A 19,076-nucleotide genomic window follows, 5' to 3' on the forward strand; every position below is an offset into this window, starting at 1 on the left:
AAAATGGATAGGACGTCTAGCATTATCAATGGCGCTGAAATATGAACATTCACAGTCACTCCTGGTTTGGAATGTTTGGAATGGCAAGCAGTGAATTAACTGTGCATTGGCTATTGTGGGAATATCCTGACACTCCACCACATATAAGATTACAAAACTAAAACAATACATCAAATTTTAAAAAACAAAATGAAATTCCCCAGTTTTCAGCTACATGTAACCAATAGACATACTGTGGTGCTTTGCTGTGGTGTTTTATTACTCCTATTTCTCTAAAAGGAAAAAAAAATGCCTCGTAATTTATAGTGGACAGGTTTTGGATTAAATTTGATAGGTTCTGACCCAATAGATAGTCACAGATAAATAGAGAGACCTAGATGCTTAAAGTCGGAGTCGGCGGCGTCAGTATTCGGCGGCCATCTTAAAGCAGTAAAATTCTCTAGCGTGCTCTTTGCTCTTTTGCTCGTGCTCAAAATGGCCGACAGGTGATAACGGTTGTGTCTTTTCGCTCTTATCGCACATCACGCATCTAGCGCTCTCTATATTACCATACCTATGGTTGGCACTGCACCACTTCCGGCTAGAGCGGAAGTTATAGGTGCCGAGTAGGCATGTGTTATTGTGTCCGTGTGGGAGCAACATCGCATCCAAAATGGACACCGCAAATGTTGGACATTTGATGAGCTTAGCAGCTCTCCAGAGACAAGACCCCTGCATTAACATGTTGCTTGACGTTACCGGACAGGTGGCCCTCTACAACTTCAACTCCAAAGTCAACGAATGGGTGAGTTTGTCCAACTAAAAGCAAAGCGAGAGCCAGAGAAGAACCCGCGGGTAGAAAAAACTAACTTGGAAAGCTGAAGCTAACTGAATAAAAACAACACCGTGTGCGTAGTCAAATGTCCTTATCTTTATCTGTACAATAAATGTTTGAGGAACGTTGTCATGAGAAAAAAATGTTACGGCTGTTATAAACCTTGCGCGAACTTGACTCCTGTTAATAACCATGTTTTGAGTTGTTGAAGACGGAAAGACTCGGTAAAAAGATTGCTCAGAAATATAAACTATCCCATTTGGAGCCTCCGAATTCCAACCTGAAGAAATGCATTCAATAAAATATTTCCCAGGGTAAGAAACAATCACGATACAAATCCTCAGCTAGTGACGGCTAGCAGCCACCATTTGTCCTAGAATAATGTATTTCCATTGTTACTATTTCAAATAATTGACCTCACCACTAATTACAGGAGAAGACAGAAATCGAGGGAACCCTGTTTGTTTATACAAGGTAAGAATTTATTATTTTAAAAAGAACTTCATATCTTTAATGCATACATATGATATAGGGTTACAGTGATATGAAAAAGTATCAGAACCTTTTGGAATTTCTCACATTTCTGCATAAAATCACCAGCAAATGTGATCTGACCTTTGTCAAAATCACTCAAATGTAAAAACGGTGTCTGCTTTAACTAAAACCACCCATTTATAGGTTTTCATATTTTAATGAGGATAGCATGCAAACAATGAGAGAAGGGGGGGAAATAAGTAAGGCTACGTTCATACTGCAGGTCTTAATGCACAAATCCGATTATTTTGTCATATCTGTTTTGTTTTTTTTTCTTTTACGTGCCCGTTCAAACTGCCTTTGTCCATTGAGACACATGCACACTAATTCGCAGTCTGACACGCGCTAAGCAAGAAGACCTGCATGCGCAGAAGCATCAAAACAAATGACTACATATGCTGGCTGTCATCTGTCATTCCAGGGTAATCATATTTTGATTTCCAAAAAGAAGACACAAATAGCAGACATAAATAATCCACGTTTAGGCTTATATTCAAAGTTTCTGTAGATCGTTAGCATGCACGCACTGTCCGTGCATGTCACACACACATACAGGCCGTTTGCCCCAACTCTCAGCCGTGTAAGCAATCTTGAAATGTAGCTCATATAGAGCAGACAGAAAACCGATCATTCTCAGGCTTATCCTCAACCCATTTGTATTTTTTTATGACTGTTGCCAAGCCCGACCCTTCCCCAAAAGCCGTGTTCAAGGCAAGCTAGGCGCTAACGCACAGCTGCACCGCTACCGTAGAGCACCGTCTCTCTCGCTCTTTGAAGACGTAATTGCTGCATTAAGTCCGATTTGGGAGACTTACCAGTTCAGACCGCCGCGACGTTCTGGCAAAATGTGGCCCAGATCGGATTTAAACCACATACAAAAGTGACCCAGATTGCATTTGAAATAGTCCACTTCTATGCGACTTGTACCGTTCAGCCCGTCAGGTTAATGCCTCACTCGAGTCGGAAAAACACGAAAAAATCGGATTCATGCATTAAGACCTCCAGTATTAACTAAGCCTGTCGGAATATGCAATAATTCCATTTATCGCACGGTAAATAAAAATGAAGGCGGTAATTTTTCCGCTGCGATTTTACGCCTCGCGTGCACGTGTCTGCACGCGTGCAGCTGACGTGCTTTTAAAAGTTCGGCTTCCTTGTTACCAACTACACAAAATGCATTTTCGTTCTGAGTCAGGCAAAAAATAGCGCTGGAGCCAATTTGTTCCCATTATATCCTATTGTTCAACATATACCGGCCTCGTCAGTGCTCCGGATTGACTGTGGACCATCTCTGACATCGCAGAGCCCGCCAGATGGCTTAGGCTATTTTTTAGTTTAGTGCAGTTGGAAAAAAAAAAAGAAAAGGTGACGCTTACAATTGAAATGAAGATGTGAATGATACTAAAATATAAGCATGGTGTGTGCATCCATGAACTGGGTCGACAATAGGGCCGTAGAATGTCGATCTGGGCCGGCGGTCCTCCTCCGTTCGCCAGTCTTTATAAGTTAAGGTGACAGTTCTTATTGTGGTAACATCGCCAAAGAAATCGCCAGTTACGTCAGGTTTCTAATCATTTATTCCACCAACTCGCCGAGTGTCCACTGCTGTTGACACCAAGATCGAAACAGAAAATAAAATAGCGCTCTCCTGCTCGCCGTCAGCCCCGCGGTGCGTTCAGGTACAGCAAAAAAAAGTGCCACATTAGAACCTGATTTGTTACATTATTACAGGTACTGTACTGTATTATTATTATTATTGCTAGTATTATATTATTGTTATTCAGATTTTTATTCATATTTTATTTGTTTTGCTCTTTGTAATTGCTATTTGCAATAGTAACAGCAGTATTTATTAAGGATGTAGTGTGCGTTTTTGGGCTGTGGAACGAATTAATGGAATTATAATGTATTCTTATGGGAAAATCCTGCTCGACATACGACCATTTCGACTTACAAACAAGCTCCGGGAACGAATTAACTTTGTATGTAGAGGTACCACTGTATTACACACGGAATGCCATAACAGAAGCTATGAGGGGAAAAGTTTTCATTTGCCCAGATGCTTAAATTATTAAGTGGAATTTTTTTTAACACATTTTATTTATTCTGCGTTTCTGTACAGTATTAATATTGTTGTCTTTTTACTTAAAAGAGGCATGGTCGACTGTTTTTAGTTGTGATTTCTTAAAAAGTATTTTTGAATTTAAGAGTATACATTTACTGCGTTTAAATGGGTTTACGTGATCTACTAATATATACTGTTTTCTCACAGTGTTATTGTAAAATTATTATTTTTTCTTTTTAAATTGGAGGGGTGCAATAATATCGGATATCGCAATAATTTATTAAATAAATGATCACACACTAAAATTTGTTATCGCGACAGGCCTAGTATTAATGTAGCCTAAGTGAACCCTCTGCCTAAGGAAACTTAAAGAGCAATTAAAACCAATTTTCAGGTGTGTGCCCAATCACTAATGAGTGGTTTAAAGCTGCTCTGCCCACTATAAAACACACACCTGGTAAGAATTGTCTTGATGAGAAGCATTGTCTGATGTGCATCATGGCTCGGTCAGAAGAGCTGTCTGAAGACCTGCGATCAAGGATTGTTTATTTGTATAAAGCTGGGAAAGGATACAAAACCATCTCTAAAAGTCTGGATGTTATTCAATCGACAGTCAGAGAAGTTGTCTACATATGGAGAGAGTTTGGAACTGTTGCTTCTCTCCCAAGGAGTGGCCGTCCACCAAAGATGACGCCAAGAGTTCAGCGCAGAATACTCAGTGAGGTAGAAAAAAACCCCTAGTGTGTCTGCTAAACAATTACAGAAATCACTGGCACAGTCCAATATCTCTGTGCACACATCAACTATATGTAAAACTATGGCCAAGAATGGTGTTCATGGGAGGACTCCACGGAGAAAGCCACTGCGGTCTAAAAAAAACATTGTTGATCGTTTAATGGTCGCAAAAAGGCACTTACACACTCCACAGACGTTTTGGCAAAATATTGTATGGACTGATGAAACCAAAGTTGTGTGGGAGTAACACACAACGTCATGTGTGGAGAAAAATTGAACAGCTCATCGACATCAACACCTCATCCCCACCGTGAAGCATGGTGGAGAGAGCATCTTTATTTGGGGCTGTTGCCAACTCAGGGCCTGGACAACTTGCAATCATTAATGGAAGAATGAATTCAGAAGTTTATCGGGATGTTTTTACAGGAAAACCTGAGGCCGTCTGTCAGACAGTTTAAGCTAAAAAGAGGATGGTTGCTGCAAAAAGACGATGATCCAAAACACAGAAGTAATTCAACTTCAGAATGGTTTCAGAAGAACAAAATGCACGTTTTGGAGTGGCCAAGTCCAGACTTGAACCCCATTGAGATGCTGCGGTATGACCTAAAGACTCATGATTCATGCCAGACATCCCAGGAATCTGACTAAACTACAGCAGTTTTGTAGAGAAGAATGGGCCAGGATTAGTCCTGATCGATGTGCCAGACTGATCTGCAGCTACAGGAAGTGTCTGGTTGAAGTTATTGTTGCCAAAGGTAGGCCACAAAATAGTAAATGTGATGGTTCATTTACTTATTTTCCCCCCTTCTGTCATTGTTTGCATACTATCCTTATAAAAATATGAAAACCTATAAATGTTTGTGTCGTTTTAGTTAAAGCAGACACTGTTTTTTCATCTGTGTCTTTTTGACAAAGATCAGATCAAATTTGATGGTGATTTTATGCAGAAATGTGAGAGATTCCAAGAGGTTCAGATACTTTTTCAAACCACTGTATATGTATACAAAGAAAATAAACCAACAATAGAAAAAAATACTCCAATCTTTGTAAATGTTGTTCTTTCAAGGTCTGCTTCTCCATACCATGGCTTCACAATCATGAACCGACTGAGCACAAAAAACCTGGTTGAGCCAATCAACAAAGACCTTGAGTTCCAGTTGCAGGACCCTTTCCTTCTCTACAGGAATGGCAACAGTAAGTGCAACAATGTGGGCAAAAAGGCAGTAATGTGCGAAAAAAAAGATTCCGATTGGTTCATTTGGAATCTTGATCCTCACACTATACAATTACTTTCACGACATTGAAGAAAATAAAGCGTCACCAGTCTTGCTTCTAGTTATTTTCTCCAGGTTTTCCATAATTTCCTAAAATAATTGTAAAGGTCAGTTTTTCAGACCACTGCTTACTTTTCCATTTGACGTCACTCAGTCTCAGATATGTTCAGGCCCTGCAAAGCCGCCTTTTGCTTTGCTTGTACTTTGCATTTGTAGATGTATCGACAAACTGTGTTAACTGACTATAGTTCGGCTTTCCCGCGTACTGTACATGAAGAGATTTCTCTTGATTCTCAGAATCATTTTAGATGACATTTGATAAAATCCTTAAATTCCTTGCAATTTTACATCCACAAACCATTGGACTTTTTTTTGCTCAAACATCTCTTTACAAAGCGGTGAACCTCATCTCATCCCTGTTTTTGAACAAGTGAGTCTTTTATGACACTCACCTGTAGAGCTACAGTTATTTTTTTATAAACGATTTATCAGGTGGTTATCAAACAATTGGATAAATGTCACTTTTTTCCAATTACATTCATAATTTAGCTTGAAGTTGTTTTAGGCATGTTGTACATAACAATTAAGACAACAAAGATGACTATTTCTTTTAAAAATATTTTACTACAGCATCCCAATTTAACTGTAATCTACCACTGTACTGTTTTAAGTACATAAAGCTTGTTAAAGTTTCAAAGGTTCTGAGTATAAAACATGAAAAGAATTTATCAGCACACAAATCAGACAAAAGTCCTGTTCAATCAAATAGAAAAAAAGTGCTGCTGATTGACTTGTTTTTAGTGGGCAAAGTGCTGATATAAATTGTGTCAATGACGCATTTATTGTCTGTAAACAAACTGAACAACAAAATCAAATAGGGAGGAGGCAGATTATAATGAATCAGTTTTCTTCATCAAGCAGTTATTCGTAAATACAAGCCCAATCCAATTTCAAAGCACATGTGCTTGTATGACAATTTACAGTTTGAAGGGGAGTTTGTGTTAAAAGGAAACATATGAATGGATTTATGTGTTTGGTTTCTTTATAAAGAGAAATGAGACAACTTCACTATCTAACAATAACTCAAACGCTAACATGCTTGTCCAACACTTAAGACACTGATTAGCATAATCGCTAACTAGTTTTGCGCTCTGTGCTAAGCAGTAATGTCCCATCAACAAAGAATAAAAACAATACAATTGGGTTCATTTACTCACCTCTGTCAGAGGCACAGTGGATCTAACAAGACAAAATACATTCTAACTCTTGACACTTCGTAGTATTATTGATTCAGCTACCCAACCTGAGTGTAGCAGTGAACTCTCTCTCGGACTAATCACTGGCACACGCGCACCTCACATTACACAGAAACAATGACACAAGCGGGAGTGCTCGTAGCTGCCGACAAAAATCATTTTTCACATACGTTGGCAACTTATTTATTAATCGATTAGTTGTTGCAGCTTTAGGACTGATTTATGCTTCTCTGTTCCATTGACGGCCGGGCGACAGCGTTGACTCTAGTGCTGCAACGGTTAATCGAGTATTTGATTAGAAAAAAAGATTCGAATTAAGTTTAGCTGCTTGAGTATTCCATTAATTATTGTGGCGTTGTAACAGTTTATTTTGAAAGTGTTTGCATTCAGTTTTATTGATTTGAGTGGATACACTGCCCTCTAGTCTGCCTCATTGGCTGAATCCAGCTGCTCCATGTTAAAACCAACATATGCTAAATTTTTGTTTGAGCTAATGGTTTTTTTAATCCATTCATAATTTAGTTTACGGGTATATTTGGCTGTTTTTGTGGGATTATGTGTCTGAACCATTTGTTAAGAGCATTGTAAAAGAAAAAAAGTTAGTGTTTTATAGCATTTATGCTAGTGTACTTTTGCTATGCAAGTTGTTCTTTTGTTGTACATAGATCCTTATTTATTTTTATACCGTTTGAGGCTCACCTCAGGTATTTTAATTATTCATGTTCCTTATCCGATTACTCGATTATTCGACAAACTAGTTAACCAATTAATCGACTACTAAAATAATCGAGAGCTGCAGCCCTGGTTGACTCTACGTCGTCATTGAGCATTCGAAGTTCTGCGTCAAGAGAATGCGTTGCTCTGTAATTCACCGCCAAGCCAAGGTGTGGCTTTGTCTTTGTACGGTTTTGGGGGACTCGTGTCGAATTCCTTTAGTTTTCCTCCGGTCATAGACAGCAATGGCAACGGAGATGGAACTCGTGTATTTGGAGCTGGTGCTAATAAATATTGATCAAGCAATGTTGTTAATGCAAATGTTGAGGCGTACGCATCACAGAAGACATTTGCGAAGGTGTTTGATTGTTTGAAAATGGTGGTGTAGTTGTGCTGAACCAGAAAGAACGTTCATTGCGGACCAATCACAGTCCTTTGATGTTCATGTCACCACATGTTGACGTGACGCGTAGTCAGGATTTTTGGGAGGCGCACGTCAGGCTACGGCTTCGGGTCGTAAATTGTGTCTGCGTTGACGGCGTAAGTTCACCGTCACCGTAACGCAGGAGCATAAATCAGCCTTTACACCCGATCTGGAAGCCAACGCAAGAACTAAAGGCCTTTTCACTCTAGCGTCAGCCCAGTGTGAAGAGCGGTCCATGGTAAGCGCAAAACGAGAGGAGCCACGTAGCCTGACGTAGACGTTATCAGGAAGTGAAAAGTGGCTAACATATTTACTATAGTCCCAAGCACCAATGCGTTTATTTTTCATTGTTGCACAAGAAAACAGACTTTTCCTATTTCAAGGAGTAGGGGGCATTATAATAGCCGTGTAAAGAGTTTTGGTGAGAAGGGGAATAGTTTTTTTAGTAATTTTTTCTAATTTAGATCTCTTGTGTATTCAATTTCAATATACCAGTAGTTTGAAAATCAATCGATTCTGTTTGTATTTAGACTGTCCCAACTTCAATTGATTTCGGGTTTGTATTTATCGACGACTGAATTCAGTATTTTCCTCAAAAGAGACAAAAGTGCCTTTGATTTTCTCATATTTTTACAAAGTGCTGATGAAAATATCACCAGTCCTCTCTGCAATATCAATAAGCGTTGCGAAGCTACAAAAGATATCTCAACTCCAATGTTTGATAAAACAAGTCAACAGGTGTTTAGGAAATGGCAACTTGTATATACTGTGCGCTGCAATAATCTTCACACGTTTTTAAAAGGAAGAATATTAGTACCGTACCTCTGATCAGGCCAAAAAAACACTTTGTTAGTGTTCTTAGAAACATTTCTTCTTCTCTTTGTTTGACGTCTCTCTGGTAGTGTGAGCTGTGCTTTGCAGGTTCACTTCTAAGTAGACCTAATTACTCAAAACAACACAGGTCCAAAAGATGGTTAAGGTTCCCTGTAGCTTGGCCCTAATTGTTCATATTCCTCAGTGAAGTAAAAGTCATTGCACCCGGTGTAGCATTTTTGATCACCTTCTATGTCAGTCATATTTACAACTTTTGGGGCGGGCATAAAATAGCGAGAATCCTCAAAACTTCAGGAAGTAGCTGACTGTATTCCCACCAAGGCAGTCAAGTACAAGTCTGAAAATCAGTTTCATCAAGGCAACGAATAAAGAACTGGAGCGTTTTCCCAATTGTTTGCTTATCAGGAAAAAGAGCATAGCCAGGGTCAAAGTCAATGGAGAGTGCTCCCCTTTTGGGCTTTGTTTGCACTTCAGCCCACCTGGTACAGAAGCCATGATGTTTAATCCCAGAAGTATTTTGAATAATTAATGGAATAATTGCTCTCCAGTTTGTTTCGGTCGCGTGTCCGGATCAGAAACTCTGGCTAAAACAGACAGTATCTTGATTGTCGTTTCCTCTAAGCAGCCCCCAAAAAACAGTGTGAAGTCTAAGTAGAAGCAATTTAGAAGCTCGTTGATTAAAGATCAAAAAGTCCAAGATTAAAGATCAAAAAGTCCAAGTTCAGTCGCAATTAGCATTCACTGTAACTTTGTTTTGGCACCCCAACCAAAACTGGCAAGTCTACTCAAAGCGAGAGGAGTGTATAATAAGAGCGTAGAGGCACACACATACACACTGAACTCCTGTTTACATGGTCCTATAGTAACAGAGCACACAACAGATGCTGTCAGGATGCAAACTCCCTTGGTTGCTAGGCAGCCTTGGGATCCCGAGGGACAAGTGTACCTCGGTGTGCATTTCCTGTGATGCTCGTCAACACACAAACCTGTGTAAATTATCCTTGAAGATCAAGTTGTACTGCAATTATTGTTAAATCAAAAGTACAGATACTAACAAAGAGATCACAGCTGTGATAGTTGCAGACGCAATACCGCCTTCAGTGAAATAATGGAAGTATAAATAAATTATTCTAAGGTCAAACTGTCAATCATATCTATCAATTATAGTTTGTGTTGCTATTTGGCAAAGCAAGTCACTGTGTTTTTCTTTCTTGCAGTGGGGATCTACAGTATTTGGTTCTATGACAAGCGGGACTGCCAGCGCATTTCTCAGCTTATGGTCAAGTAAGTTTGTCTTAAGTCTACAGTGTTTTGTTGTATGGGGACTATTCATGTATGTATTGCTATGAGTGTTGCTATTTCCTTTAATGTCCCATATTTCCTTGAACAGTGGCCTCTAAAAATGTTGTGGCGTGATTAATCATCGAAGGCAGACAGATTATTTTATATGTGGTAATATATGGATGGTAAAGCTAGGCTCCGTGAATTGGGTATTCGTAAATTCTCTTTTTTGATGATTTTCTGTTCACTGAAAAGCCATGTTTGAAATATAATATTGTTTTAGTGCAGTGGTCCCCAACCTTTTTTGCACCACGGACCAGTGTGGGCCTTTTTTTCATGGACCGGCAATGTGTAGCAACAAATTACAGTAGATATAAAATAATACGACGGCGCTAAATACGAACGTTAAGTGCTGGGAAAATGTAACTCACCATATGCTGAATCAACCTTTTTTAACAGCGGCTTCTCTTAAAACTTGACTGCAAATATCCTTGGTTGCAGGCATAATGAGTTCTTCTCCAATTGTGAAAGGTTTGTTTGCTTTAGCAATACGGTTCGCCAAGAGGTATGACGCTGTCAGTGCATAGGCGTTTGTTGCCTTGTTTGCTAGCTTTTAGCCGCATACTATGCAGAATGGACTTGGTTGTAGGCTCCTCTTCTGGCTCAACAAGTGGCCTTTTCCCCTAAAATAGCTGTCCAAAGACATCACCGCCCGCAGCATGCAGCCATCAGCAGCTAACGTTACTGTTTACATTGACTGACGCTGGGCTGCTATACGTGTGCAAACACCCCAGTAATGGCGGCCAACCACTAGATGGCGATGTACACAAATCTCTACTTGAATTCGTCAATAGAGCAGACAGGCATATGATGTGTCCAAAGAAACAGGTAAAATTACGGTCTTTAACAAATGATTTATTATTTCTCTGCGCCTCGGTAGCAAATGCGCCACGAACCGGTACTGGTCCCCGGCCCCTGGCCCGGTGGTTGGGGATCACTGCTTTAGTGCCACCTAGTAGCATGTTTGGCAAATACTTTGTAGTGCGGGTAGCACTTTTATTCGGCCAGGGTATAATCTTGTCTATTAGAAAAAAATCTTTTATGCCATCTCGTGGCATTCTTTGGCAAGTAAAATGGTTTTTGGTAGGGTTGCGGCAAATACTGAATAACTATGAATAGAAGATGACCTTCCTGGTAAAGATTTTGCTGTACTGCGGTTGCTTATAAATACCACAAGATGGCAATGAAAGATTACTTCTGTCCAAATGTAGTTCCTCAGTTTACTTCAGCATTAATATGCCACCAAATAGAGCACTAAAACAGTGAACAGATGAGGGGGTTTTTTGACAGTGAAGGAGAATAGGTTCCAAAATTTAATATGCAAAGGTCCAAATGCTAAGCTCAAATTGACTGTAGTTCTTTGTTACTCCTAAAATGCTGGTGGCACTCACTGTGCCCACCCTGAAATTCAAAACAACTCTCTATAAGTAGTTTGGTAAATAAATGCTTTCGTTCAATATGAAGAAATAAGGTAAACTCACAGTATTATGTCATTTGTACATTCTTGAAAAATTAACCGCGTGTTGTGTTGTCATTCTCTGTTACAAACTCTCACTAGAATTGTGAAACTAGAAGCTGAACATGCCCAAAACCAATCTCCAGAGAAGGCAGAGTCCAGACGGCCCAATGGAGTGCCTGACACACGGCCAAGGGACATTCTGGAGTTGCTTAGCAAAGCAAAGGAGGAATACCAAAAGGTTAGATTGAATAATACTTAACAATAACAAAGACAAAAATCAACTGTTCTACTTCTCCATGTTTTAGGACATATTTATGTACTTCTTGTATATTTATGTACTTCAAAAACACCTGCTTACTAGTATTCCAATTGAGCTCTTGTTATATCTGTGATGCAGGCTCAGTCAGGAGATGCACCAGAGCTGAATGCAACTGGAGCTTTAAATCCTCACATCCACAGCTCTCAACTGCATGATAAGGTATAAAATGCATATTGGCTATATAGAAATCTATAATAAAAAGCAATTCATGCAATGAATGATGGCATCACCTGGACCAGGCTTTTATTTCAACTAGGCATGTGCCAGTATGATTCTGACAGTATGATAACCTTCACCCAAAATATCACGGTATTGCAATTACAGCTCTAAAATGTGTTACTTTGAGATCTGGGTTTAAAAAAAAAAAACTTTTTCCATTGAACAGGATTTTTATTTTTCAAAACATATTAGCAAATTGGATTATAAATATAATGTTGAGTTGAAATTTTAAAAATAACTATTCTAAATAAAATTAAAATAAACACAGTCCTTTAGGTGAGCTTACACCCACAGCTCAACATTATTACCACCAGAACAAAAGTAATCGAATTATTTTCCATAAAAAGCATGTGTGTATGACACATATCATGTATACATGATGCACACATTGTCTTTCGCAAAACAGACAGTTGCCAGAGAGAAAAAAACACCAAATGCACACACGCTGGAATTAACTCTCGTAACTGGTGGGAAACGTTAACGACAGTGTTTACTAACCTTTATTTTGTATGAATGCGAAATCATATTGGAGGTAAAGCCTGCTCGGCATCCTTCCTACGCAAACATCATTAACACGTCGGTAAGCCCTCCTCCCCTAAGCTGCGCCCGTCTGTAACTTTTCTCATACCAGCGATTTCGTTTTCTTAGATGGGGGGAGGGGTTCAGGAGTTTCACCTCCTCCAGCCATAGTGTAGCACAGCTGACCCACTGACACCGAGTCACAACCGGTGAGGGAGGGTTGAGCCTTACAGCACGCGAGGGATTTCTCCATGCATTTTTGGGACATAAAAAATAACTAATACCTTAGGGACGGAATGATGGAAAATTTTTGCGGTTTTGAAACCTTGATGTTTTCATACCACTGTATACTTTGAAACCGGTAATCGGCACATGTCTAATTTCAACCCGTTGCCGAGTTTACATGCTGTGTAAAGTTTTTTAAGAATGAAGACTATTTTTTTTGACTGGTTAATGACATTTTTTTTAAAAAATTGATTGTGAACAAATTGTTTTATAACAATCATGAGTTCATCTGTTGACATGTCACAAAGATGTAAAGAACAAAAACAAACTTTTCTGTTGACATGTCACAAAGATGTAAAGAATAAAAACGAACAGTTTGATATTGTCCTTTCACGCTGCATCTCTGTGAAAACCAAGTGGTGTTTAAAATGCATCTAATTAAGTGTCACACATGCTTCATTTCTGCACACAAGATTTGAAAGATTAAATATACACATTTTTATCCTTTGCCCATTAGAAAGCTCATACAATGGTGAAGCAGATAACAGTGGAAGAACTTTTCGGCTCATCCATTCCAAAGGACCCATCTCTACCTGCAATGCCGACCCAAAATCTCACCACTGCTTCAGTAGACCCTTCAGTTACATACCGTCAAAACCAAACATATCCCCCTTCACACTACCAAAACGCTCACCGTCCTAACCACCTGACTGGCCATGCTCCCCGAAAACACGCCCAGCTACCTAACCCTTATGCGTTACACCCGAGCCCCGTTTTCCAGCCGGCAGTACCGGGGGCTAAATCGGCAGGGTCCCAACCTCAAAGTGGACCTGCATTTCCCCCGTCTGCTCCCCGGGCTTATTTGGAGCAGGAAATAATAGGCTCACTAAAACCAGCAGTCCAGTCGCTGAATGCGGATATCCACAAACCCACCCTTGCGCCCAATTTCCTGCCGAGCTCTCTGGTACCACCCCACAACTTCCAAGAACGCTTGAGTAAACAAATACTACAGCTGTCCCAAGAAATTGATGTTCTCGCCAAAGCTCCAAACCTGATTAAACCAATAACAGTGAGTTGTCACCCTCTTTTTGCAGATGATTTGGTTCATTTTGGTATCTCAGAACGTACTTTTCCTATCATACCCATTTGCAGGCTGTGCCTATGAGTCCTGGCCTTGCTATGTCTGGGTCGGATTCCGCCGTGCTTCTCTCTCCCAGCGCCTTCCAGCAACAATCCATCAATAAGAATGCAACAGCAGTAGTCCCCCCACCTCCCTCTGAACTCCCTACCACTTATTTGGGGTCTGTGGAGCCCCCACAACCTTCCTGCAACAAAGCCCAGCTCCAGAAAACTCTCATACACCTTATTAAGGTAAAGTATTGATTCACGTGTATAATTGTACCCACTCATTGTTCACATCTGCAGTTTAGTGACGTGACTTCTTATTCACCATTCAGAATGACCCGGCTTTCCTGGGGGCCATTCATGATGCGTACCTACGGAGTGTATCCAAGGATTTCAGTAACCTGAAGCTATAATTTTCCAATTCACACAATTCATTTTAAGCGGAGAGGAGGTTTTTACGTGGCATTGGGCATGCACTGAGGAACCTTCTGAGACAATGGGAACACTGATGACTGACTTTTCCTCCTCTTTTTTTTTTTGTCTTAAACAAAAACATTTACTCAAGGTGTTGCCAACCTTGCACTGACTACTTCATGAGACCCTTGACTCTCGGTTTTGGACTTTGGAAGCTTTTTTTGTGACTTGATAGTACTATTGGAAGATACTAAATATTTTCGTTATTTCACAGGAAATTCAGTATTTTGTCAACATGAGACAAATTTGTCTTGCGAATCTCTTTAAAAGAGTGTTTTTTATTGGTTTCTCTTCTTTTCTGTCTCCAGCAATCATATTCAGTCCTTTCGGGTTTAATGTGAAGGCACTTGTAATATGACCAAACTTTTTTTTTTTTTTTAATTCAGTTTCGAAAGCTGCTCACCAGAAGGCACACTTAACACATTTTTCTCATCTTTTTCTTCGCTTCGTCTATTTTTCTTTACATTAAAAAGTATTTTTAAGTGCCAAGGTAGCAAGCATTAAACGACCCAAATGTTTACATTGACTTGTAGTTGAGCAAGTCCCATTTTTCCAGTGAATTCAGTGTTTTACTTTTGAACCAGTTGTTAGTTTTATCTCTGTTATTCCAACTAATCTTAATATTGTGGCACAAGATAACAAAGTAGCATTTGTCACATCATCACTAGGCAGCACATCAAGTCTGAGGTCTTTTGGAAAGAAAATACAATTACATATTTAAAGAAACCCAAGGGTTTAAAACAAAACCATATTAGAAAATTTGTCATGCTACAGCAGACAGAATACAAATGTGAATACCCAAAGTGCTGCACCGATATTAAACATTCACTTAAAATTGAAATTGGTCACCATTAGATATAATTGACTGGTTTTATTATCACATGGTACTTAAAGAACATACAATATACATTACTTACATATTAATGTGGAAGAAACTTAGATGCAAACATTGTGCCTGACAATGGCATTTTGAAAAGGTGTTTATGAGCAGCAGCGTTCTGTGGGGTAATGGGACTTTGCAACCAGTGGTTTAATATGACTTGGGTTTTAAAGTCACAAAGTTGGATTTCTGTGCACGTGTGAGTCAGGTACAAATTGATGTCATTCTGTTTTGCCAGCCTATGTCCCAACAGATCTCTGTTCCTGCTAGAAAAAAAGTACATTTAAAGGTGTTTTTTTATATTCTAAGGTTATTTTAATAGTTGATCTTATAATTTTGGGGGAAATATTTGCTTTTGTGACTGGAGTGGGCATGTGTAATTTTGTTTATGCTGAGCATTTTTGTTATTAAACAGATATGAACATCCTTATGTGAACCCTCGCAATTTCTTTAAAGATTTGGGGGATAATCAATATTGCAGGCTTGTTTAAACTCTTTTGTTAACCAAATGCAATTACATGTTTTTTGTTTCTACATGTAAAATGTGAATATGCATGATTTGCAATGTGTTGTTAATTGCACCACTTCATATTTTGGGGGGGCTGTGTTGTATCAAAAAGTGCTTCAATGCAGATTAGGGATGCCACAGTTTATCAACTAATCAACAACTACTTGGTTATCAAATGAATCAACAAGTCTTTCGAAAGTCAATAATTTTGAGGATTTCAGAAGAAGTTTGGGAGGCGGCACTAAAAAGAGTGCAGTCCTCATCAATTTGTGCACGGCATGGTCTTATCCAGTGCAAAATTATTCATATTTATTTTTTCATTATTCCAGCATCTGCAGGACCATTTTAACTGTGTAATAACAACGCAAAAGTTAAAACTTAGAACACATCAGTACTATCAGAATGGGATACCATACGCGGTGCCCAGACTGCCGTTAGTACTACATCCATTTTTCTTTGGGTGGGCAGAGCAGAGCGCGTCCATGGGTGGGCACTGCCCCCCCCCCTCCTCCCCGGTAACGACCCTGCTGGGAGAGGCTGGCAGTGACCTTCCCAGTCAAAATGGATTGGACTTCTATCACTGTCAATGGCATAGAAAAATGAGCATTCACGTGAAGTTTAAATTAATTGGATTTTTATCACTGTCAAAGGTAGGCTTTGCAATGAAATCTACTTTAGACCAGTGTTATTGAGTGTTACCACATAGACTTCTTTATGTATTGACATGACACATTCCCCATTCACTGCGTCATGCCTTCCCAAAGCAGGCCGTCCAACAGTCCATTTATTAGCAGTCGGTCACATGCAGCGATCTAACGCCAGATTTAGGTTGAAGAAGTACGAAAGCTGTACTGTATACAAACAACGAGGATTGTCGCAAGAGTGATTTATTCGAGGATTCAAGGTAATTATTTTATTTTTCATACCATGCATGCATTTTGAAACGTTGTGAAAAAAATCAATGGCAAAAATTAGCCGCTACATCATTGGCATTATACATTGCAATATTTATGTAAAATAAATGCTACCTGCACGTTTTTTTTTTTTTTTTTTTTTCGCTTTTAACCAAAAATCGAGACTGTTTTACATTCATATCTATAAAGAATTTAGGGGTTTAAGCATTTCTTCACAAGAATTTTCAGTGGAAAAAGCTCTTTGTTTACATATGGTGGCCGCTAATTACCTTACTGACTATCCTCATAGTTTACAATATTTATGTAAAATAAATGGTAAGTACACTTTTTGTTTGTTTGTTGCTTTTAACCAATAATCAAGACTGTTTTACGTCCATATCTATAAAGAATTCAGGGATTTAAGCATTTATTCACAAGAATTTTCAGTGGAAAAAGCTTTTTGTTTACATATGGCGGCCGCTAATTTCCTTACTGACTAGCCTCATAGTTCGCAATATTTACGTAAAATAAATGCTACCTGCACGGCTTTTTGCTTTTAACCAAGAATCGAGACTGTTTTACGCCCATATCTATAAAGAATACAGGGATTAAAGCATTTATTCACAAGAATTTTCAACAGAAAAAGCTCTTTGTCTGGTGTTCCACTCGGTCAGCTTTGACGGAGATAGGCCCCCTATGAATCGGCCCCGCGCGATGTGTCCCGTCGATACATTATGAAGTCTATGGTTACTATAAACAATCATTTCTGTTGTTATTTATTTTAATTAATTAATTTAGCTTGTATTAACATTGTAATAATTTATAAAAGTACAGGCCACTAGTTTGGACACACTTCATTCAATGCAATACGAATGAAAGTCCCAACCCCATTGATAAAGCAATAAATTCCACTACTCAACCCTGAAAACGCATACCTGTGAAGTCAAATACCCCTTTTGGTGACTCCCTTTTGAAACTCATCAAGAGAATGGCCAGAGTGCAAAAATGTTATCAGGGAAATGGGTGGCTACTTTGAAGATACTAGAATATTATACATGTTTTTAGTTATTTCACCTTTTTTTCTAAGTACATAATTCCACACGTGTTCATTCATAGTTTTATTACCTTCAGGGAGATTTACAAGGTAAATAGTCATTTAAAAAAAATAAATAAATAAAAAAACGCACAAATGATGAGGTGTCTTTTGGCCTGTACTGTATATTTAATTAAAAAAAAAAAAAAAACTAATCTGTAGAATCAGTTTTTTGTTTGTATTTTTTTTTTTTTTTTTCAAATAAACTAAATATTTTCTAACTTATGTTAGTCCTCAAGGATAGCCTGATTATCATTGTAGTTAATCAAAATGAAATACCGTATATGCAAACATCTTTTTATTTTGGAAAAGAGTGATAGTTACATAGTCAGCCAAAATAAAATAAAATGCACCGATGAGAAGGTGTGTCCAAACTTTTGGCCTATATTGTATTTGTAATTTAAAATAATAAGAATAAAGTGTGAGTCGGAAAGAATACAGTCGTCATTTATATGTTGAGCCTGCAGAATGTGATTTAAAAAGTAACTTGCATTCTTAGTTACTACTTGTAAAATTGAATCATAAATTTAACTAATTTACAAATTATTCATTCATTCATTCATTTTCCATGCCGCTTTTCCTCACGAGGGTCGCGGAGGTGCTGGAGCCTATCCCAGCTAACTACGGGCAGTAGGCAGGGGACACCCTGAACTGGTAATTTACAAATTAGTCATCTGTAATTTGTAATCCTATTACTATTTAAAAGTACCTGTGGCAACACTACAAGTTAACATAGTCCATTCAAAGCAGTTGCTGCTGATGTTTATGTGTTAACAAGAAGTCTTTAGTTAAGTTTATTGCCAAGCAGGCTTCTTGCGACTGTGAGTATAAAGACAATTTCAGGCTATCCGGTGGTTTAAGACTGCAACTGCACCAACAGGGCCTTCTTGAGCTATAGTTCAACTATGAAAGAAATTGAGTCAATAAGTTGCTCCAGCGGCTACTAAATGCAAAAGTAATATAATTTAAGACAATATAATTACCTATTATGTGAATGCTTGAGGATTAGACAGAAGTGTAAATGTTAATTCTCCTTGAAATTCTAATTCCTGCTTAACCCTGAGATGCATAAGTGGGTAAAAAATGACCTGGTGAGGTTGTTTTCTTGAAATATCTTCGTAATTAAAAATTGTTATCATATTATATTCCAGATATTCCTCAAAAAATATGTTTGATATAATGCCATTCGATTTTTCAACGAAGTTGTAATAAATTTGAAGAAATTGTAAAAAAAAAAAATTTATTATTACCCCACGGGTTCCATAAGTGGGTCAAAAATGACCCACATGCATTTTCTATGGAATCCAAAGGGAACCTTTGATTCTTATCAACTTTGGCTGTCAGGAATAAATTAACTGTGGACCACACAGA

At 38.6% G+C, this 19,076-nt stretch overlaps 1 protein-coding gene across 1 annotated transcript; it reads left to right on the forward strand.

Moving 5' to 3' along the window:
• Positions 1-569: 569 nt before the first annotated feature.
• Positions 570-15,643, forward strand: dcp1a (decapping mRNA 1A). The gene is made up of 9 exons (XM_057829191.1): positions 570-784; positions 1,248-1,288; positions 5,215-5,342; positions 9,868-9,934; positions 11,550-11,688; positions 11,848-11,928; positions 13,250-13,801; positions 13,885-14,103; positions 14,190-15,643. Exons 1-9 carry the CDS (start codon positions 653-655, stop codon positions 14,268-14,270), a joined length of 1,440 nt encoding a protein of 479 aa, XP_057685174.1. The 5' UTR covers positions 570-652; the 3' UTR covers positions 14,271-15,643.
• The last annotated feature ends 3,433 nt before the right edge of the window (positions 15,644-19,076 follow it).

The sequence above is a fragment of the Corythoichthys intestinalis genome, chromosome 2 (assembly GCF_030265065.1).
Source record: "Corythoichthys intestinalis isolate RoL2023-P3 chromosome 2, ASM3026506v1, whole genome shotgun sequence".
In the NCBI taxonomy this organism is placed as follows: domain Eukaryota; kingdom Metazoa; phylum Chordata; class Actinopteri; order Syngnathiformes; family Syngnathidae; genus Corythoichthys; species Corythoichthys intestinalis.

Excerpts from the sequence above, each read along its gene's own strand:
- dcp1a (XM_057829191.1), top strand. The coding sequence starts at position 653 with ATGGACACCGCAAATGTTGGACATTTGATGAGCTTAGCAGCTCTCCAG. Across the intron at positions 5,343-9,867 it reads TCTCTACAGGAATGGCAACA|TGGGGATCTACAGTATTTGG; the intron begins GTAAGTGCAACA and ends TCTTTCTTGCAG. Across the intron at positions 13,802-13,884 it reads ACCTGATTAAACCAATAACA|GCTGTGCCTATGAGTCCTGG; the intron begins GTGAGTTGTCAC and ends ACCCATTTGCAG.